Below are 23044 nucleotides of genomic sequence, written 5' to 3'. Positions count from 1 at the left end.
CTTGTAGATATCTTTTACCTCCTTGGTTAAAAATACACTCCTAGGTATTTTATTTCTTTTTTAGCTATTATAAGTGGGATTGCCTTCTTGATTTGTTTCTCAGCTTATTCCTTATTGGTATATAGAAATGCTGTTGATTTTTTTAAAGTTGATTTTGTATCTTGACACTTCACTGAAGTCGTTTATCAAATCTAAGAGTCTTTTGGTGAAGTCTTTGGGGTTCTCTAGATATAAGATCATATCATCAGCAAACAGGAATAATTTAACTTTTGCAGTTCGGGTGCCTTTTATTTTTTTCTCTTGCATGATTACTTTATCTAGGACTTACAGTACTAGGTTGAATAGAAGTGGTGAAAGTGGGCATCTTTGACTTGTTCCAGTTCTTGGAATGCTGTCAACTTTCTCCTGTTTAGTATGATGTTGGCTGTGGGTTTATTGTATATGGCCTTTATTATGTTGAGGTATGTTCCTTCTGTGCCTAGTTTGTTGAGGATTTTTATCATGAAGTGATGATGAATTTTATCAAATGCTTTTTCTGCTTCCTTTGAGATAATCATATGGTTTTTGTCCTTAGCTATGTTTGTGTGATATATCATATTTTTTTTAATTCCGTGTGTTGAACCGTCCTTGCATCTCTAGTATAAAACCCAGTTGATCCTGATATTTTATCTTTTTGATGTGCTGTTGTTGCTAGTATTTTGTTGAGGATTTTTACATCTATATTTATAAGGGATGTTAGTCTATAGCTTTTGTCTTTTGTTGTGTCTTTGCCTTGTTTTGGTATCAGGGTGATACTGGCCTCATAGAATAATTTAGGGCAAATTCCCCCCTCCAATTTTTGGAAAGTTTCAGGATGATTGGTATAAGTTTTTGTTTTATTATTTATTTATTTTTGTACATTTGGTAGAATTTGACTGTGAACCCATCTTGTCCTGTGGGTTTTTTTTTTTTTGCTTACTGATTCATTCTCACTACTCATTGGTCTGTTCAGGATTTCTGTTTCTTCCTGGTTCAATCTTGGGAGGGTGTATGTTTCCAGGAATTCCACAAACTAGGTTTTCTAGTTTGTGGAAGTGTAGTTGCTCATAATAGTCTCTGATGATCCCTTGTTTTTTCTGTCATATCAGTTGTAATGTCTCCTTTCTGATTTTGTTTATTTGGATCTTCTTTCTTAAGCTAGCTAGCGATTTATTTTGTCTTTTTGAAGAACCAGTTTTTCAATTCATTGATGCTTTGTATTTTGGGGAATAGGGGGGTTATTTCATTTAGTTCTCATCTGATCTTTGTTACTTATTTTCTTTGGCTAACCTTGGGGGTTTGGTTTGTTATGGTTTTTCTAGTTTCTTGAAATGTGATGTTAAGTTGTGATCATTTTACTTTTTTTTTTTTTTTTTTAATAGAGAGAGAGAGAGAGACAGGGTCTCACTCTGTTGCCTAGGGTGAAGTGTAGTGGCATCATAGCCCACTGCAGCCTCAAATTCTTGGGCTCAAGCAGTCCTCCTGTCTCAGCCTCACAAAGTGCTTTCTACTTTTTTCATGTAGGCATTTAACGCTATAAACTTCCCTCTTAACAGTGATTTTGCTGTATCCCACAGGTTTTGGTATGTTGTGTTTCCGTTTTCATTTACTTCAAAAAATGTTTTAAATTTTTGTCATGACTCTATGATCATTCAGGAATATGTTGTTTAATTTCCATGTATTTGTATAGTTTCTAAATTTCCTCTTGGTATTGATTTCTAGTTTTATTCCGTTGTGGTCTTAAGAAGATATTTGATTTGTTTTCAGTTTTTAAAAATTTGTTGAGACTTATTATGTGACCTAACATATGGTCTGTGTTGAAGAATGTTCCATGTGCTGATGAGAAAGATGTATATTCTGCAGTTTTGGGGTTGAATGTTCTGTAAATGTTTGTTAAGTCCATTTGGTCCAAAGTCCAATTTAAGTTCAGTGTTTCTTTGTTAATTTTCTGTCTCAATAATCTGCCTAGTTCTGTGAGTGGAATGTTGAAGTCCACAATCAAAACAGGATTGTTTTGCTGTCTCTTTCTTTAGGTCTAGTAAATATTTGTTTTATGAATCTGGGTGATCCAGTGTTGGGTGCATATATATTTGGGATTCTTATAGCTTCTTGCTGAATTCATCCCTTGTCATTATATAATGACCTTCTTTGTCTTTTTTTTTTTTTTTTTTTTTTACTGTTTTTGATTTGAAGGTTGTGTTATCTGATGTAAGCATAGCTACACCTGATCACTTTTGGCTTCCATTTGTGTAGAATTTTTTCTTTTTTTTTCTTTTTTTTTTTTGAGACGATGTCTCACTCTGTTGCCCAAGCTGGAGTGCAGTGGCACGATCTCAGTTCACTGCAACCTCCGCTTCCCAGGTTCAAGCAATTCTCCTGCCTCAGCCTCCCTAGTAGCTGGGACTATAGGCACACGCCACCATGCCCAGGTAAGTTTTGTATTTTCAGTAGAGACGGGGTTTCACGCTGTTGGCCAGGCTGGTCTTAAACTCCTGACCTCGTGATCCATCTGCCTCAGCCTCCCAAAGTGCTGGGATTACAGGCGTGAGCCACCATGCCCAGCGTAGAATATCTTTTTGTACCCCTTTAATTTTAGTCTATATGTGTCTTTTCAGCTGGGGTGAGTTTTTTATAAGCAGCATATAGTTGGATCATGTTTTTTATCCAGTTTGCCAATCTGTAACTTTTAAGTAGATCGTTTAATCCATTTTCATACAAGGTTAATATTGATATGTGAGATTTTGTTCCTGTCACATTGTTAAGTGTTATCTACCTGTTTTATAAATTGTTTCTTTCATTTTCTCTGTTTTTGTGGTTTAGTGGAATTCTGTCTTGTTGCCATTTGATTCCTTTCTCTTCCTCCTTTATATGATTGCTTTATATGACCTGTGAGTTTTATACTTTCTTATGTTCTTATGATAGCAAATATCAACCTTTGTTTCCATGTTTAGGGCCCATTTGGGTATTTCTTATAGGGCCAGTCTAGTGATGACAAAGTCTATTAAAATTTGCTTATTTTAAAATTATTACTATGACCTCTTTGTTCTGTTTTTAAATATATTTTATTTTATTTTACTTTATTTTTGAGACAAGGTCTCTCTCTGTTGCCCAGGCTGGAGTGCAGTGGTGTGATCACATCTCAGCACAGCTTTGACCTCCTGGGTTCAAGCAATCCTTCTGTTTCAGCCACTGGAGTAGCTGGGACCACAGGTGCACACCAACATGCCTGGCATATATATATATATATATATATATATATATATATATATATATATATATATATATATAAACACATATATATATATATAAAAAAACCATATATATATATATATAAACACATATATATTGTTTGTTTTTGGAGATGGTGCTTCACCATGTTGCTCAGGATGGACTCAAACTCCTGGGCTTGAGGGATCCTCCCACCTTAGCTTTCCAAACTGCCGAGATTACAGGCATGAGCCACCACATCTGGCTTTAAATACATTTTAAACACTATTGGTCGGGCGCAGTGGTACGCACCTGTAATCCTAGCACTTTGGGAGGCTAAGGTGGACTGATTGCCTGAGCTCAGAAGTTCCAGACCAGCCTAGGCAACATGGAGAAACCCCATCTCTACTAAAAATACAAAATATTAGCTGGGCATGGTGGCACACCCCTGTAATCCCAGGTACTCGGGAGGCTGAGGCAGGAGAATCGTTTGAATCCAGGAGGTGGAGGTTGCAGTGAGCTGAGATCGCTCCGTTGCACTCCAGCCTGGGCGACAGAACAAGACAGTGTCTCAAGACAAAACAAAACAAAACAAAACAAAACAGAGCAAAACAAAAACAAAAGAAAGAAAAACAAAAAAACTCTATTGAAAAATTACACGAATACATAGAATTCATAGTATACATAGGTATCTCTCATATTTTCTGTATTTGTATATCTCTGAAATATTTCATAAACTAAAATAATGACTTTTATAAAAAATAAAGATGTATGTGAAAATATATGCTTTGGGACCTTGATATTTTAAGTACAGCCCACAAAACAGCCACATTGGCATCACCTAGGAGCTTTTTAGAAATGCAATTTTTTTTGTTTTTTGTTTTGGAGACAGAGTATTGCTCTGTTGCCCAGGCTGGAGTGCAATGGCGCGATCTCAACTTATGGCAAGCTCCGCCTCCCGGTTCACGCCATTCTCCTGCCCCAGCCTCCCGAGTAGCTGGGACTACAGGCGCCTGCCACCATGCCCGGCTAATTTTTTTTTTTTTTTTTTTTTTTTTTTTTGTATTTTTAGTAGAGACGGGGTTTCACTGTGTTAGTCAGGATGGTCTCGATCTCCTGACCTCGTGATCTGCCTGCCTTGGCCTCCCAAAGTGCTGGGATTACAGGAGTTAGCCACCGCGCCTGGACTTTTTAATTTTTATTTTTTTATTTTTTTTGAGACGGAGTCTCGCTCTGTCACCCAGGCTGGAGTGCAACAGCAAGATCTTAGCTCACTACAACCTCCGCCTCCTGGGTTCAAGTGATTCTCCTGTCTCCTAAGTAGCCGGGACTACAGGTGTGTGCCACCACACCCCGCTAATTTTTGTATTTTTAGTAGAGACAGGATTTCACCATGTTGGCCAGACTGGTCTTGAACTCCCGACCTCAGGTGATCCACCCACCTCGGCCTCCAGAAGTGCTAGGATTACAGACATGAGCCACCTTACCCAGCCAGAAATGCAAAATGTTATGCTCCTTCCAGACCTACTAAATAAGATTTGGCAGTTTTTCTACCTTGATATTATATAATCTCATAAGATCCTGGATCAGATACCTTGGTCAAAAAATGTTTTTTGGAACCCATTAGAAAATGCTTTCTTAATATCTATTCAGAGCATACTGTGTGGGAGGCCTTTTCCAAACACTTATTTCATAGATATTTCTCAAGTTGGGTTTATCTGATATTTTCTCACAATTAGATGGAAGTTATGCAAGAACACCACAGAAGTGATGTTGTACCGTTTTCACTGTATTACATCACAAGGTACATGATGTTGTTATGTCTTACTACTGATAACATTAACTTTGATTATTAGCTTATGGTGGTTTCTGCTAGGCACTGTACTGTTTTTCCCTTTGTAATTAATATATATCTTTGGAAACTTTGAGACTGTGTAAATATCCTATTTCTCATCATACATAGCCCACTAGTTTTATCCACCACTGAGAGATTTTGCCTATAGCAATTAGTACATGGTTTTTTGCCTAATAATGATCTGTTTTCTTGATTTCTTCTACATTCATTGGTTGATTTTTTTTTTCTTTACAGAAAAACTGTTCCATTTCCTTCATATGTTTATTTATGCAAATATTCATTTACATTTGTGAAGACTAATGGATTTCTATTTTATTCTGTGGGGTATAATCGAATACTGCCATTATTTCCCTCTTCAAATGGTTCTAGCTTTAGGAGTTCCTTCAGGTTGGCTGCTATGCTTTTACAACATGCCCCATCCATTTACTTTCTGTCAGCACATGATTCTCCAGGATCTTCTTGTATTTTATTTCCTCCTTTCAAATCTGTATGCTTCTATTTTTCCTACCTTAATATTGTACTGGTTAGAATATCAAATCTAATGTTAAATAGAAGTAATAACAGACATCTTTACCTTATTCCTGGTCTTTGGGACAAAATGTTCAGCATTTCTCCATTGCGTATGATATTAGCTGTAGGTTTCATAGAAAGCTCTTTATCAAATTAATGAAGTTCCCTTCTAGTTTGTGAGTTTTTAATCATGAATGGGTGTTGAATTTTTCTCAAATGCCATTCCAGCATCTATTAAGATAATTCTTTTTTTATTTTGTTACTATTGTGAATTACTATTTTTTTCTTATTATACTTCAAGTTCTAGGGTACATGTGCACAACGTGCAGCTTTGATACATATGGATACATGTGCCATGTTGGTGTGCTGCACCCATTAACTCGTCGTTTACATTAGGTATATCCCCTAATGCTGTCCCTCCCCCTTCCCCCCACCCCATAGCAGGCCCTGGTGTGTGATGTTCCCCATCCTGTGTCCAAGTGTTCTCATTGTTCAATTCCTACCTATAAGTGAGAACATGCAGTGTTTGGTTTTCTGTCCTTGCAATAGTTGGCTCAGAATGATGGTTTCCACCTTCATTCATGTCCCTACAAAGGACATGAACTCATCCTTGTTTATGGCTGCTGTTGTGAATTATGTTAAATGTTAAAAATGGTAACTTGTATTCCTTGGATTAGCCCCACTTGGTGATGATGATGTGTCATATTTTTAATATATTACTGGGTTTAATTTACTAAAATTATTTGAGTATTTTTGTGTCTATAATCATGAGGTCTTTAGTTTTCTTGTCTTAAAATGTCTTTGGATTTGGTATTGGGATGATGCTGAATAATACCCTTGTGGTTTCTTCTTCAATACAGGTGCTATTTAGAAGTGTGTTTAATTTTCAAATATTTGGAGATTTTCTAAATATCATTTTGTTAATGATTTTAAATTTAGTTCTGCTGTGTCACTGAACATGCTCCATAGGATTCTAGTTCTTTTAAACTTCTTGAGACTTGTTTTATGGCCCAGCATGTGTTCTATATTAGTGACTATTTTATATCTACTTGGAAGAATGTACATTCTGCTCTTGTTGAATGTAATATTCTATACAATGTCAGTTAGGTTAAGTCGGTTGTTATTCAAATGTTCTATAATCTTACTGATTTTTTTCTACTTGTTCTATCAATTGCTGAGATAGGAGTATTGACATCCCCAACGTATTGGTGGATTTATTTATACTTTCTGTTGTATCACTTTTTGCTTCATGTATTTTGATCCACTGTGATTACGTTTAAATACATTGAGGATAGTTGTGACTTTCTGATAAATTGGTCCTTTTTTCATTATGAAGTACCTTTATCTCTGGTAATATTCTTTATTTTGAAGTCTATGTTAGTAGACCATATTAGTTTTCTTTTGATAGAAGATTTGCATGGTATGTTTTTCTTTAAATTACAGTGTTATGGAGATGTAATTCACCTACTATATAATTCTTCTATCTAAGGCATGCAATTCAATGTTTTTTAGTACAGATGGCACCCAACTTAGGATGTTTCAACTTATGATTTTTCAACTTTACAATGGTGCAAAAGCAGTATGCATGTAGTACAGTAGAAACTACTTTGAGTATTCATACAATCTGTTTTTCACTTTCAGTATAATATTCAATAAATTATTCATTATAAAATAGGCTTTGTGTTAGATTATTTGCCCCAGTATAGGATAATGTAAGTGTTCTGAACACGTTTAAGGTAGGCTAGACTAAGCTATGATGTTCAGTAGGTTAGATGTATTGAATGCATTTTTGACTTAAGATATTTTCAACATAAAATGGGTTTATCAGGATGTAACTCCATTGCAAATCAAAGAGCATCTGTATATTCAATGAGTTGTGTAGCTGTCATCATAATTTTAGAATATTTTTGTCACCTTAAAAGAAATCTCATACTTATTAGCAGTCATTCCCCATTTCTCAACAATCTTGCCTTCCCCAGCCCTAGGCAGTCTCTCTTCTGTTTCTATGGATTTGCTTATTCTGGACATTCCATATAAAGGGAATCATATGATATGTGGTCTTTTGTGACTGGCTTCTTATACTTAGATTTATGTTAAGGCTTATCCATTTTTTTTGTAATGAAAATGTCAAGGGCTCTTCCATGTTATAGCATTTATCAATACTTCATTCCTTTTTATGGGCGAATACTATTCCATTCATCCATATATGGATATAGCACACATTGTTTATCCATTCATCAGTTTGGTTTTGTTGTGGACATATGTTTTCAGCTCTCTTGGATGTGTAGGAGTGGAATTGCTGGATCATATGATAACTATATGTTTAATCGTTTGAAGAACCAGCAGAAAGTTTTTCCAAAGTGCCACCATTTTACATCTCACCAGTAGTGTAAAAGGGTTCCAGTTTTTTTACATCCTTACCAATACTTGTGATTATTTCAGTGGCTATAAACTAGTATCTCATTTGACAAACATAAAATATATATATATATATTTTTTTTTTTTTTTTTTGAGACAGAGTCTCGCACTGTCATCCAGGCTGGAGTACGGTGGCACGATCTCCCTGCAACCTCTGCCTCCCAGGTTCAAGCAATTCTGCCTCAGCCTCCTGAGTAGCTGGGACTACAGGCATGTGCCATCACGCCTAGCTGATTTTTGTATTTTTAGTAGAGACAGGGTTTCACGATGTTGACCAGGATGGTCTCCATCTCTTGACCTTATGATCCGCCCGCCTCAGCTTCCCAAAGTGCTGGGATTACAGGTGTGAGCCACTGGCACCCGGCCCGACAGAGATTCTTTTTGACCAAACTATAGACATGCTTCTCTGAGTCCTGTTTTCAATTTGGCCTTGACCTTGGACCCTGTCCTTGGCCTGCCTAACCCAGTCTTAACAAGGTATCCTGCTAGCTCATCTCTCCTTCCTTTGATATGTTATCACCCTTGATATCTGATAAAGTTCCTCACCCCCTGACCTTCGATGTATGAGTCTTTGGCCTTCCTTTAGCATGCATCTTACTAGGCCAGTTTTGCAAGAAACTTCGTGCTCTTTAATGTCTCCTCTTAGTAATTTTCTATCCACTGACCCCCACCCCCAGCTCTGGTTGTGGACTATAAATCCCTCTGTCTTTACTGTAGTCAGAGTTGAGAACAGTTGTTCTCCCTTATTGTAGTAGTCATGATCCTTCTTGAATAAAGTCTTTCTTACCATTTTAACAAGTGTGAAAATAATTTTTTCCTTAATGCATTGTGGATTTTGCTTGTATTTTCTGGTCTGTTTTCTTAATTAAAAAATATATTTTATTAATTTTTAATAAAAAGAGATGGGGTCTTCCTGTGTTGCCCAGGTTGGTGTCAACTCCTGGGCTCAAGTAATCCTCCAGCCTCGGTCTTCCAAAGTGCTGGGATTATAGGTGTAGCCACCATGCTCAGCTTATTTTTTAAAGAGCGTTTTTCTAGACAGTATGCGACTCAGTCTTGTCTTTTTTGAGGAAGGGTCTTGCTCTGTCATCCAGGCTGGAGTGCAATGACGTGATCATGGCTCACTGCAGCCTCGACCTCCCAGGGCTCAAGTGTCCTCCCACCTTAGCCTCCCAAGTACCTGGGACTACAAGCCCATGGCACCCCTACCCTGCCACCCAACTAATTTTTTGTATTTTTTGTACAGATGAGGTCTCAATTTGTTGCCCAGGTTGGAGTCTTGTCTTATTACCAATATAACAATTTCTGCTTTTTAATCAGGGTATTTGACCATTTAGGTTTAAAGCGGTTATTCACATGGTTGGGTTTAAGCCTCTCATTTTGATAGTGTTTTTCCATTTGTCTTATATTTTCTGTTTCTTTTTCTTCTTTTTGTGCTTGGTATAAGATTGATTGAGTAGGGATGTGAGTGTGTGTGTGTGCATTTTCATATTTCATTTATCTTCTTCATTAGCTGTATCTTTTTGTTCCTTTTATAAGTGGTTGATCTAGACTTTATAATATTATAATGTACATCTTTACTGTCTCACAGTATACTTTCAAATAGTATTAGACCATGTTAAGTCTAATGTAAGAACATTACAACATATTTACATTAAGCTTACTTGCAGTGAGCCAAGATAATGCCACTGCATTCCAGCCTGGGTGACAAAGTGAGACTCTGTCTCAAAAATAAATTAAAAATTAAAAAAGTAAAATAGATAGATAGAAAGATAGAGTGAGACTCTGTATCTAAAATAGATAGACAGATTGACCAACTGACCTACCTGTCACTTTGCATGACCCTTTAGTTTCAAAAGGATGATCATCTAAACGGGGGTGTCCAATCTTTTGCATCCCTTGCCACATTGGAAGAAGAATTGTCTTGGCCACACATAAAATACACCAGCACTAATGATAGCTGGTGAGCTAAAACACACACACACACACACACACACACACTCACATATACACAAAAATCTCATAATGTTTTAAGAAAATTTATGAATTTGTGTTAGGCTGCATTCAAAGCTGTCCGGGCCACATGCGACCTGCAGACCATGGGATGGACAAGCTGGATCTACCACATTGAGTTACCCCTTTATAGCCACAAAAAATATGCTACGAATACTATCATTGCCATAATAATTCCTGCTGGTCTCTAGTTTCTCATTGTCCCATGCATGTTCACACGAATACTTTGCAGGAAAGAGTTAACATAACAGGGCCTGAGACTGCTATTCTTAGAAAGGTCTGCTTAGAGAGATTATCCATTGGTTGACATCTGGGAACTTAGGTTTTGGAAAGATTCAACTATTCCTCATAAGAGTGGTTCACTTAATCTTCTACGGAGAATGGGTTTGAGAAGAGGTTCAAGGTAATTTATCTAGATCTCAATGGGCAAGGAACCTGTTCAGAAAAAAGTTAACATTGCAGTCCTGAGACTTTTATCCCTAAAAAAGGCTGCTTGCAAGGTTAGCTCTTTGCTGACATGGGAAATCAGGATTTCAAGAGGTTTCCCAACATGCCCTAACTGATAAGATAGTTTACTGTGCCTGAATTGTTTCGGCAAACAATATGGTTTATGCTAGAGGCCTGGTTTCCTTCTGGGGTCTGGAATTTTGGTATGTCCTAGGCAGACGGTCCCTACATTACCAGCTCCCAGTGAAAACTCTGGACATGAGGCCTCTAATAAGCTTACTTGGTAGACAGCATTTCACATATGTTGTCATAACTCATTGCTGAAGGAATTGTGTCCTGTGTGACCCTACTGGGAAAGGACTCTTTAAAAGCTTAAATCTGGTTTCCTCTGGTCTTTGACTTATGCACCTTTTCCCTCTGCTTATTTTGTTTGGCATCCTTCTGCTATAATAAATTTTAGCCATGAGTAAAACTAGAGGCTAACTCTTGTGAGTCTTCCTAGCAAATATCCAAATCCAGGGGAGATCCTGGGGACTCCCAACACAGATAGTTTGGCTATGGGTTAGGTCATTTTATGCATTGTGGAAAATGAATTCATAGTGAGATTTTAAAATTATGTTTGTATAATAGTTTTTATAGGAAAGTACAAATGAAATTACATTCACCTTTCTTTCACTTTAGAGAGGTAACTGAAGTTCGTGAAGTCACCAGAAAATCAGTCCCTCGTAATTCCTTAGAAAGTGCTGAGTACCTTAAAGTCATAACTGGTTTATTAAATGCAAAAGACTTTCGTGATCGTATTAATGGGATTAAGCAGCTTTTATCAGATACTGAAAATAATCAAGACCTTGTTGTTGGAAACATTGTGAAGGTAAGGACTTGTCAAAATTAATTTTAAGGCGGGTATGGTGGCTCATGCCTGTAATCCCAGCACTTTGGGAAGCCAAGGTAGAAGGATCTCTTGAGTCTAGGAGTTCAAAGTTCAAGTCCAGCCTGGGCAACATAGTAAGACCCTGTCTCTACAAAAAAGAAAAAAAAATTATTTTCATTTGAAATCTATGTCAAATGAAGTTTATCAGTTTAAAAAATTGCTCTAAATCTTAGTGTTTTATATACCCTCTCACTGTATATATACAAATTACACAAATTTAAATGGAATTTAATTAATAAATTATATATTTACATATTATATGTATATTATTCTAAAGTGTTAAAATAAGCTTAGTGAAAAGAATAGATTGCCTGGGTTTTGCTAGGTTAAAAGCATACTAGAGCAAGTCAAAATCCTTGAAACAAAGTAAGAAGATAGCTATTTATTAGTCTGAATCCTGCCACAAGATGATAAGCGCCTTGAAACTTCTATATTCTCAGAGCACTCAGAACCTGGCATTTAGTAAATATATGTTAAATTAATCAATACATATTTTTTTAAAGGCAAAGACAGATAAGAGACTTGATATTGCTTTAGAACAGATATTAAAACTTTCCATTATATGGGTTAGAAATCTCTGTATAGGCTGGGCGCGGTGGCTCAAGCCTGTAATCCCAGCACTTTGGGAGGCCGAGACAGGCGGATCACGAGGTCAGGAGATCGAGGCCATCCTGGCTAACACGGTGAAACCCCGTCTCTACTAAAAAAATACAAAAAACTAGCCGGGCGAAGTGGCGGGCACCTGTAGTCCCAGCTACTCGGGAGGCTGAGGCAGGAGAATGGCGTAAACCCGGGAGGCGGAGCTTGCAGTGAGCTGAGATCCGGCCACTGCACTCCAGCCTCGGTGACAGAGCGAGACTCTGTCTCAAAGAAAAAAAAAAAAAAGAAATATCTGTATAGTGACTTATGTACTTATCTTTAGGAAGACAATAAATAAAGGGAAATATTAATTAATATTCATCGTATCAGAGCATAGATTATTTTTGCTTCATCAGAATTTAGTTCAGTTAATTCTAGTAGTAATTTATTAATTAAATTTCATTTTAAGTTTGTGTAATGTGCATTATACTTGGCAAACATACCATAACTACTCTTCACTTCTCATGGTATTGTCTCAGCTTTCAGAAGAAAAGAACCATATTACCATGGCATGGGAGCCAGAAACTTGTATTTTCTGATATCTGTTGAGTAAAAATAAATCTCTTGGGAAGATTATTCTTAATATGAAAAATAATAAATAAGTATTGGAAATTATTAGTGAATAGTCTCAGCTCATAGAGTAGCTCTTTACTTACCTGACATGATTAAAGGATTGTTTAGCATTCACTTTATTATATCTTGAGTTTATTAAAGTTAAGGATTCTGAAGAGGAAGGAATTATTGTTAAAGTTACCAGGTTAAGAGATAATAATACAAATTTAACTCTGAAATTGCATCTAAAATTTTCATAATAAACCTAAACTGAAACTAGGTTAGATCTCCACAGTAAAACTTACATGTCTACTTCTAGTGTGAAAAAAGATAAAAACTTTTCTTAAGTTCTTAGAGTTAGCTAAGCTAACCTGCACCTTCCAGAAAACAAGATGTTTATCATATTTACAATTAGTCATCTGCCTACTGAGCCATATTTTTCAGCTTTTATTAGGATGTCCTTTGGGGCAATTTTTGAGGCCTTCTCCTTTCGTTACAAGAAGATTTGACACTTAGATTTAGTACCCCAATTTTTATAAAGTTCCTGTTATCTAAGTTCAAGCAAAATAGGATGTTGTGTATATATTTAAACTGAGTAAAGTAGGAGAAATATTATGACATGCCAAGAGAATTATAAATACAATAGCTATAAACATTATTTTACTTTAAATGATTTACCAATTTATTTTCAGATTTTTGATGCTTTTAAATCTCGACTTCATGATTCTAATAGTAAAGTAAATCTGGTGGCTCTGGAAACAATGCACAAAATGATTCCTCTACTTAGAGACCACTTATCTCCTATAATCAACATGCTAATTCCAGCAATAGTGGATAACAATCTGAATTCCAAGAATCCAGGCATCTACGCTGCTGCTACGAATGTTGTTCAGGCACTGAGTCAGCATGTAGGTAAGAAATCTTACTTCAGCACTCAAATTGACTTTCTTTTCATGTTTTCTGATTCCATCCATACTTTTTTTGTAATGCTGAAATCCTAGTTATTCAGGTTTTTAAACTTAATATTCTCATAAAACTTTCTATTTTCTCAATGGTTTTAAAATTATTTTTAGTGATTAAATTCTGTTCCATTAAATTGACTTTCCCTTATCTTTGATTTTATTTCTTTTTCTGCCTCAACCTCAGTCTGCTAACAAAACTAACTCAATAATTTGGCATGAGATGATCCAGAAATAAAATAAAGAAAAAATATAAAAATAAGAAAATAATAATAAATAAACTAACTCAAAATGGATCACAGATTTAAATGTACAACTTAAATGTAAAACTTTTACAAGATAACATGAGAAAATCTTAGGACTTGGTGAAAAGTTGTACATATAGCACTAAGAGCATGATCCTATAATCTCAGCCTTTTGGGAGGCCAAGGTGGGCAGATCACCTGAGGTTGGGAGTTCAAGACCAGCCTGGCCAACATGGTGAAACCGTCTCTACTAAAAATACAAAAATTAGCTGGGTGTGGTGACGCATGCCTGTAATCCCAGCTACTCTGGAAGCTGAGGCAGGAGAATTGCTTGAACCACCTCCAGGAGGTGGAGGTTGCAGTGAGCCAAGGTTGTACCACTGCACTGCAGCCTGGGCAACAGAGTGTGACTCCGTATCAAAAAATTAAATTTTTTTTTAAAGAATAGATAAAAAGGCCGGATGTGGTGGCTCAAGCCTGTAATCCCAGCACTTTGGGAGGCCGAGACGGGTGGATCACGAGGTCAGGAGATTGAGACCATCCTGGCTAACATGGTGAAACCCCGTCTCTACTAAAAAATACAAAAAACTAGCCAGGCGAGGTGGCAGGCGCCTGTAGTCCCAGCTACTTGGGAGGCTGAGGCAGGAGAATGGCGTAAACCTGAGAGACGGAGCTTGCAGTGAGCTGAGATCCGGCCACTGCACTCCAGCCTGGGCAACAGAGCGAGACTCCGTCTCAAAAAGAAAAAAAAAAAAAGATAAAGAGACAAGCTGCAGACTGGGAAAAATATTTTCAAACCATGTATCTGACAGCTAATATCTAGAATATATAAAGAAATCTCAAAGCTCAACATCAAAAAAACTCAAATTAAAAAAAAATAGACAAAAGACCTGAGGAAATATTTAAAACATGAGGCTATATGGATGGCAAATAAGGAAGGATATGTGACTGACCAAATAAGCATGTGAAAAGATGTTCAACATCACTAGCCATCCGGGAAATGCATATGCAAGTTAAGGCCATGATCACCACACAAGTATTAGAACAGCCAAAATAAAAAATAGTGACAATGCAAAATGCTGACAAGATTACAGAGAAACTACATCTCATACACTGCTGGTGAAAATGTAAATAAAATGGTACAGCCACTCTAGGTTTGGCAGTTTCTTTAAAATCTAAATATACCATGAAATACTACTTAATAAAAAAGAACAAACTATTAGGAACATGAAACAAATTTGTATAAAAAGATTATTCGACCGGGCGTGGTGGCTCACGCCTGTAATCTCAGCACTTTGGGAGGCTGAGGCGGGCATATCACGAGGTCAGGAGATCGAGACTATCCTGGCTAACACAGTGAAACCCCGTCTCTACTAAAAATATGAAAAATTAGCCAGGCATGGTGGCGGGTGCCTGTAGTCCCAGCTACTAGGGAGGCTGAGGCAGGAGAATGGCATGAACCCGGGAGGCGGAGCTTGCAGTGAGCTGAGATCACGCCACTGCACTCCGGCATGGGCAACAGAGCGAGACTCTATCTCAAAAAAAAAGAAAAGAAAGATTATTTGTCATGTCCAAGTGGAATTTATCCCAGGGATGCAAAGATGGTTCAACATATGCAAATTAATGGTTCTTAAGTATTTTTCATCAGGTTTAGTGTAATACCGTAAACCTCGAGTGACACCATCAGACCTATATGAAGTGCCACTAGTGATGCTGAAAGTGCTCCCAATAAGCAGGGGAAAGTCATGACATGATAAATTTGAATTGCTTGATATCTGAGTAGCTTGAGGTTTGCAGCTGTGGTTGCCCACCACTTCAGATAGATGACTAATCTTGTAAACAGATGACATAAATTTGCATTATTGACAAATACAATACTGTAAATGTATTTTTCTTCTCTTTCCTAATATTTTCTTTTCTCTAGCTTACTTTATTGTAAGATTCCAGTATATAATACATATTACATCCAAAATATGTGTTAATTGACAGTTTATGTTATTGGTAAGGTTTCTGATCAACAGTAAGTTATTAGTATTTCAGTTTGGGGAGTATGAAAAGTTAAACACGGATTTGCAACTGTACAGGGGTTGGCTCCCCTAAGCCCTGTGTTGTCCAAGGGTCAATTGTAGTTATTTAAGATGAAACCTTTAGGTAGAAGGTACACAGGACCTCTATATAATCTTAGTAAATTTCTGTGTTTCTATTATTATTTCACAATTAAAGCTTTATTTTTTTTATTTTTTTTTGAGACGGAGTCTCACTCTGTCACCCAGGCTGGAGTGCAGCGGCCGGATCTCGGCTCACTGCAAGCTCCGCCTCCCGGGTTTACACCGTTCTCCTGCCTCAGCCTCCCAAGTAGCTGGGACTACAGGCACCTGCCACCTCACCCGGCTAGTTTTTTTGTATTTTTTAGTAGAGACGGGGTTTCACCGTGTTAGCCAGGATGGTCTCGATCTCCTGACCTCGTGATGCACCCGTCTCGGCCTCCCAAAGTGCTGGGATTACAGGCTTGAGCCCACCGTGCCTGGCCTCACAATTAAAACTTTAAAAAAAAATTCAGTAAATGTAAAAACTGCTTCCCTTTTACTTTTTCTTTCTTTCTTTTTCTTTTTCTTTTTTTTTTTTTTTTTTTGGGGTTGTTGTTGTTGAGACAGAGTCTCACTCTGTCACCAGGCTGGAGTGCAATGGCATGATGTCACCTCACTGCAACCTCTGACTCCCTGGTTCAAGTGATTCTCCTGCCTCAGCTTCCCAAGTAGCTGGGATTACAGGCACATGCCACCACACCCAGCTAATTTTTGTATTTTTAATAGAGACAGAATTTCACCGTGTTGGCCAGGGTGGTCTCAAACTCCTGACCTCATGATCTTCCCACCTTGGCCTCCCAAAGTGCTGGGATTACAGGCGTGAGCCACCACACCCAGGTGCTTTTTCTCTTTTTTGATAAAACTATGCTATTATTTGAAATAAGATGCCTAGGAGATTCAGGCAGTTTTTTGTTTTTGTTTTTGTCTTTTTTTTTTTTTAAATACCACATGATAGCTCCTTTAAAACTGTGTGAGGTATTTTTAGTTCTCATTTGCTTTAAGAATATTACTCTGTTAAGATTTTGTTTGGTTTGTTGGTTTTGAGAGAGAGAGCGTCACTGTCACCCAGGTTGGGGTGCAGTGGTGCAATCATAGCTCAGTGCAGCCTTGGACTCCTTGGCTCAAGTGATCCTCTTACGTCAGCCTCCCAAGTAGCTGGAATTACAGGTGCTAGTGACCATGCCTGGCCTGTTAAAGTTTTATAGAAAATTTTAAATAGTGATTATGTAGATTTTTAAAGTGTTACACATTTGCATCCTAGAAATGATTATTTTTCTTTTCAATGCTATGTAATGGAAAGTAACTAGGAGCTCATTCTTTAAACATATGTCTTTGTGTTCTTTTTTTTTAGACAATTACTTACTTCTACAGCCATTTTGCACAAAAGCTCAGTTTTTAAATGGAAAAGCAAAACAGGATATGACGGAAAAGCTTGCTGGTAAATACTTTGTAACAATTTCTAAAGAAATATTTTATTAACTAAGGATAAACTGATAAACGATTTCAATTTAATTTTAAGATAGCTACCAACTTAATATAACTACCCACAAAGTAGAAATAAATTGTGTAATGATCCACAAGAGAACCTTTTAAGACTTTTACCTGAAACATTTTTGTCAAAAGAATTTTATCCTTTTTTTCCAGTAAATGTTCAGTCTTCCTATTAGTGTAGCCAAATGCAGGTTCAGCCAGTCACCACTTGGAAAATTGAATAACAAGGATGAGGTACAGTGGAAGGAAAGTGACTTTATTTTCCAAAGTTAGCAGTTGGCAGGTGGTTCAGGCTCCTGCCTTAACAAAACTGCTTCAGAATTCTCAGGCAAAATGCTAGGGTTTAAGAAGGAGACGGTTTGCATGGAGGGCATGCAGTGGGCCAGGCAGTACAGTTCTACATGATTTGTTCTTATGACTTATCTTGAGTTATTGCTCCATATGGTGAATGGGCCAGTGCTGTCTCAGGCTGGACTGGGTTGTAAATTGGCACCACAGCCTTGAAGTAATCTCCTGGTTAGGGAGAATTCTATAGGTACCTGAATTGTCTCAAGATGGAGTCTCTGGAACTGTTTTTTTTTTTTGTTTGTTTTTTTTTAATTTTTGAGATGGAGTCTCGCTTTGTTGCCTAGGCTGGAGTGCAGTGGCGCAATATTGGCTAACTGCAACCTCTGCCTCCTGGGTTCAAGTGATTCTCCTGCCTCAGCCTCCTGAGTAGCTGGGGCTACAGGTGCCTGCCACCACGCCTGGCTAGTTTTTTTTTTTATTGTTATTATTTTTAGTAGAGATGGGGCTTCACCATGTTGGCCAGGATGGGCTTGAACTTCTGACCTCAAGTGATCCACCCACCTCGCCCTCCCAAAGTGCTAGAATTTCAGGCGTGAGCCACTGCACCCAGCCCAGTCTCTGGAACTTCTAAGCAAACATACTTAGATAGGCTAGCAATACAAAGGAGTATCTAGTAGAAAGAAGGAAAGCAAAATTTATTATTTCATTACTAAAACGTTAATACAAAGGGCCACAAAAGGAGGAGGAAAAAAACCCTTAAAAATAGGGTACTTGGTTACATTAGTAGAAATAATATGGCCGGGTGCAGTGGCTCACGTCTGTAATCCCAGCACTTTGGGAGGCAGAGGCGGGTGGATCACAAGGTCAGGAGATCGAGACCATCCTGGCTAAAACGGTGAAACCCCGTCTCTACTAAAAATACAAAAAATTAGCCGGGCGCGGAGGCGGGCACCTGTGGTCCCAGCTACTCGGGAGGCTGAGGCAGAAGAATGGCGTCGGCCCGGGAGGCGGAGCTTGCAGTGAGCCGAGATCGCGCCACTGCACTCCAGCCTGGGCGACATATCGAGACTCCATCTCAAAAAAAAAAAAAAAAAGAAATAATATGGGAAAAATAAAAATACATTAAAATCAAATTTGGTTCTTATAGAAAACTGCTATTTCAAAATCATGTTTGATAAAAGGTCCATGGGTTAAAACTGTGTATATTTCTGTTTCACTATATTTGGAAAACATCAAGATGAATTTGGGTTCATTTTCTCTCCTTACCACTTTTGCATGAACTAATTGTTCTATATGGGATTCTAATACCATACTTGAAGATCCCAATCTTTGAGAGAAAGGTTTCTTACATTGCTTCTTTTAAGAAGCCTAACTTTTGGCCGGGCGCGGTAGCTCACGCCTGTAATCCCAGCACTTTCGAGGCCGAGGCGGGTGGATTATGAGGTCAGGAGATCGACACCATCCTGGTTAACCCGGTGAAACCCCGTCTCTACTAAATATACAAAAAAAATTAGCCGGGCATGGTGGCGGGCTCCTGTTGTCCCAGCTACTTGGGAGGCTGAGGCAGGAGAATGGCGTGAACCTGGGAGGCGGAGCTTGCAGTGAGCCAAGATTGCGCCACTGCACTCCAGCCTGGGCGACAGAGTGAGACTCCATCTCAAAAAAAAAAAAAAAAAAGAAAAGAAGCCTAACTTTTTAGGACAAATGACATAAGGAAGAAGCTTAGTATATTTTAGTTGCTTTTTATTTAGCAGAGCTTGGGCTTGTTTATTAAGAAAAAACCCTCACTGTTTTTTATATTTTTATGTTTCAGATATTGTTATGGAACTTTATCAAAGGAAGCCGCATGCCACAGAACAGAAAGTGTTGGTTGTTTTATGGCATCTCTTAGGAAATATGACAAATAGTGGCTCTCTGCCTGGAGCTGGAGGAAATATACGAACAGCCACAGCTAAATTATCAAAAGCACTCTTTGCACAGATGGGTCAGAATCTGTTAAATCAGGCTGCATCTCAACCACCACATATCAAAAAGAGTTTGGAGGAATTACTCGATATGACGATTTTAAATGAATTATGAATCTTTGATAAAATATTGTATGATGAACAAAAGTGTTTACATGATGACAAGTGGAACTTTCTAAAAGTTATGTTATCAGTGCCTGCACTTCACATCCAGCAAATTAAGTCAATGGCTATTTTTATTTGCAGCCTATGAGTACACATCTGTCCTATATCAACCTTACCACTTACATCCATCACATAAAAACCTAAAATATATCATTCATGAATAATTCACGAAATCTGAGTCACATGGGATGAATTCAATTTTAATATTTTTGAAAAAAGTCCTGCTCATTTGCACTATTCTATAGAAGCTACAATTTGTTGCCCTGTATGTACAATTAGAATTGTAATTAAAAATATACTTTTTATTATGTAATCATGTTCTGGTATGTCTCATTTCTCAGCCTTATTTTATAAAGTGGAAGTCATTAAACTATGTTATCAGAAACTAAGTTTGTATATTATTTGTGAAAAACATGTATTTCTGAATCAGTCCACTAATATGATTGTGCAGTATTAGCTTGCTTTTGCTGCTGTGTTAATGTCATATATTAGCTTACCTTTTGGGTTTAATTATCTTACATAATTGTGAAATTTAACAAGTTATAATAAAGCATGACAACCAAAGTTTTAGAAAACATTAAACATTTTAAATGCACGTTTAAAAAAACGTGTCGAATGTAACCCCCCTATTTTTGTGTGCAAACACTAAATTTTATTTCTTTATGTTTTGACCTTCATAAAGGTGTTGTTTTGCTGCCCAGTTGTGTAATTCTCAAAAATAGTGCCAGGTCTTCTATAGCTTTTTTCAGAATTCATGGGCTTACAAGTACTGTATGCATCTTTAAAAAGAAAAGGAATGTTATCAAATAAAAGGATTTATTTCTGTAGATGTGTGAGAAGTGTCCTATTTTTCCAACTTTCATACATGTTAAAATGAAAAAAAATATATATATATATAGTAGTATTGACCTATCACTTTCACTTGATCTACTTATGATATTGACCTATCACTATTGACCTACAAATAGACTTGGGTTACATTCTAACTGTAGGAAATTAGCTGTGTGACCTTGGACAGAGTCACTTGCCAGGTCTGGGCCTCAGTTTCCTCATGTCTAAAATGTAAGAACTAGACTAGGTGATTTTAAAGGTCCTATCCTGTTCTAAAATTCTATGATTCTGTTCATTCTTTTTTACTTCTGAGTCACTGACCAGTTTTCTAATGTATCTGGCTGTTTTTAAAATTATGATTTAAAAAAATGTATCCTTAGCTTTTGAGAAAAAAAAAAAGGTGAGAGGGTTGCTTCTATTTTAAGCTACACTAGAAGAAAAGTAGATAATTGGCTACTTTTTCTATTTATATAAACTTTAATTATATACTTTTAAAATACCTTATATTTTCTTCTAAGTGTATTTTATTGTAGTCCTCTAGTTTGGTGTACTTTATGTATAGGGCCATAGAGTAAATATTTTTGGATTTGTAAGTCCTTATTTTATTTATTTATGTATTTATTTTGAGGCGGAGTCTTGCTCTTGTCACCCAGGCTGGAGTGCAATGGCGTGATCTCGGCTCACGTCAACCTCCACCTCCCAGGTTCAGGAAATTCTCCTGCCTCATCCTCCTGAGTAGCTGGGATTACAGACGCCCGTCACCACGCCCACCTAATTTTTGTACTTTTAGTAGAGACGGGGTTTCGCCATGTTATCCAGGCTGGTCTCCAATTCCTGACCTCAGGTGATCTGCCCACCTCAGCCTCTGAAAGTGCTGGGATTACAGGCGTGAGCCACCGTGCCTGGTCTTTTTTTTTTGAAACGGAGTCTCGCTCTGAGTGCAGTGGCGCGATCTCGCCTCACTGCAAGCTCCGCCTCCCGGGTTCACGCCATTCTCCTGCCTCAGCCTCCCAAGTAGCTGGGACGATAGGCGCCCGCCACCACGCTCAGGTAATTTTTTGTATTTTCAGTGGAGACGGGGTATCACCGTGTTAGCCAGAATGGTCTCGATCTTCTGATCTCGTGATCCACCCGCCTCTGCCTCCCAAAGTGGTGGGATTACAAGCGTGAGCCACCAAGCCTGGCCACCCGGCCTATTTTTTACACTTAAAAAGTGTAAAAATAAATATTCTTAGCTCAGGCCATAGAAAAATAGGCCTGTCTTAGACTCGTTTGATCTCAGTTGTAAACTCTGAAACCATCATTACATTTTGCTTCAACCCTACTTGATATGCATCATTGATACAATAGTTACAGATTTTAAGTTTTATTAATTATGACTCCTGCCTTTGTATCATTGCACTTGTGCTAGCTAAATTTGCATCAATAGATTGTTAGAGATATTGAAGGTAGATTTTAGATTTTAAAGGAAAAAGAAGACCATTACTTCATGTATAAGCCTAATTATTCCTTAGTTTGAATTTTGCATTGAAAATACAATATTCTGATCAGTCTAGGGAGAAAAATAGTACAGTAACTATAATCATTACTAATAATGTGGCAGCTTTATTTTACATAATATGTGAGCTACCTTTTATTACAAAGAAAATAGCCATTAATGTAACAAGAGTCTCAAGCCTAAAGAGTTTCTGTATTGCCGGGCGCGGTGGCTCAAGCCTGTAATCCCAGCACTTTGGGAGGCCGAGATGGGTGGATCACGAGGTCAGGAGATCGAGACCATCCTGGCTAACACGGTGAAACCCCGTCTCTACTAAGAAATACAAAAAATAGCCGGGCGAGGTGGCGGGCGCCTGTAGTCCCAGCTACTCGGGAGGCTGAGGCCGGAGAATGGCGTGAACCCGGGAGGCGGAGCTTGCAGTGAGCTGAGATCCGGCCACTGCACTCCAGCCTGGGCTACAGAGCGAGACTCCGTCTCAAAAAAAAAAAAAAAAAAAGAGTTTCTGTATTTTAGTAACTTCTTGATAGTGAGCACTCAGAAGTCTAGCACTTTTATCAAGAACCGTTTAGTCAACAAAGAATGAGAGACTGATCACTGATTGAAATAACTAAAGAAAAGCTGAAGGCCTGAATAAACAAATGCATTTAATTGGAATAAAGGAATGTTGTTTACTAGCAATGATAATTATAAAAGTCTAACGTCACCCAGCAATGCAACAAAAAAATAAAATGTTAAATGATGTATTTACCCAATGGAATACATTAAAAATGATGCCAAATACTAATCACAGGACAATGTTCACAGTATGTTAAAGGAAAAGTGTGACTACAAAATAAGTACAGTATCTCCATCAATATATGTGCACATAGAAAACGGAAGTAGTATATATACACCGACATCTTAATGGTGGTAATCTGTGGGCAGTG

General features: G+C 37.7%; 1 protein-coding gene across 7 annotated transcripts in view; it reads left to right on the top strand.

Annotated features, from left to right (window-relative positions):
• TOGARAM1 (TOG array regulator of axonemal microtubules 1) overlaps positions 1 to 20616 on the top strand; it is a 112616-nt gene extending 92000 nt beyond the window's left edge. For 5 of the 7 annotated variants that reach the window (XM_017961150.2, XM_017961148.2, XM_009211462.3 and 2 more), the window contains 4 exons: positions 11150 to 11339; positions 13283 to 13502; positions 17233 to 17319; positions 19474 to 20616. In XM_017961150.2, the coding sequence (XP_017816639.1) occupies positions 11150 to 11339; positions 13283 to 13502; positions 17233 to 17319; positions 19474 to 19739 (763 nt within the window). In that variant the 3' untranslated portion in view covers positions 19740 to 20616. The remainder of the gene's footprint in view (positions 1 to 11149; positions 11340 to 13282; positions 13503 to 17232; positions 17320 to 19473) is intronic. The other 2 variants (XM_017961149.2, XM_017961146.2) reach the window with 2 other exon arrangements.
• Positions 20617 to 23044: the final 2428 nt, after the last annotated feature.

This window comes from Papio anubis, chromosome 7, assembly GCF_008728515.1.
Source record: "Papio anubis isolate 15944 chromosome 7, Panubis1.0, whole genome shotgun sequence".
Lineage (NCBI taxonomy): Eukaryota > Metazoa > Chordata > Mammalia > Primates > Cercopithecidae > Papio > Papio anubis.
Note: the sequence above shows the minus strand (reverse complement) of the source record. Positions and strands in the feature narration are given on the sequence as shown.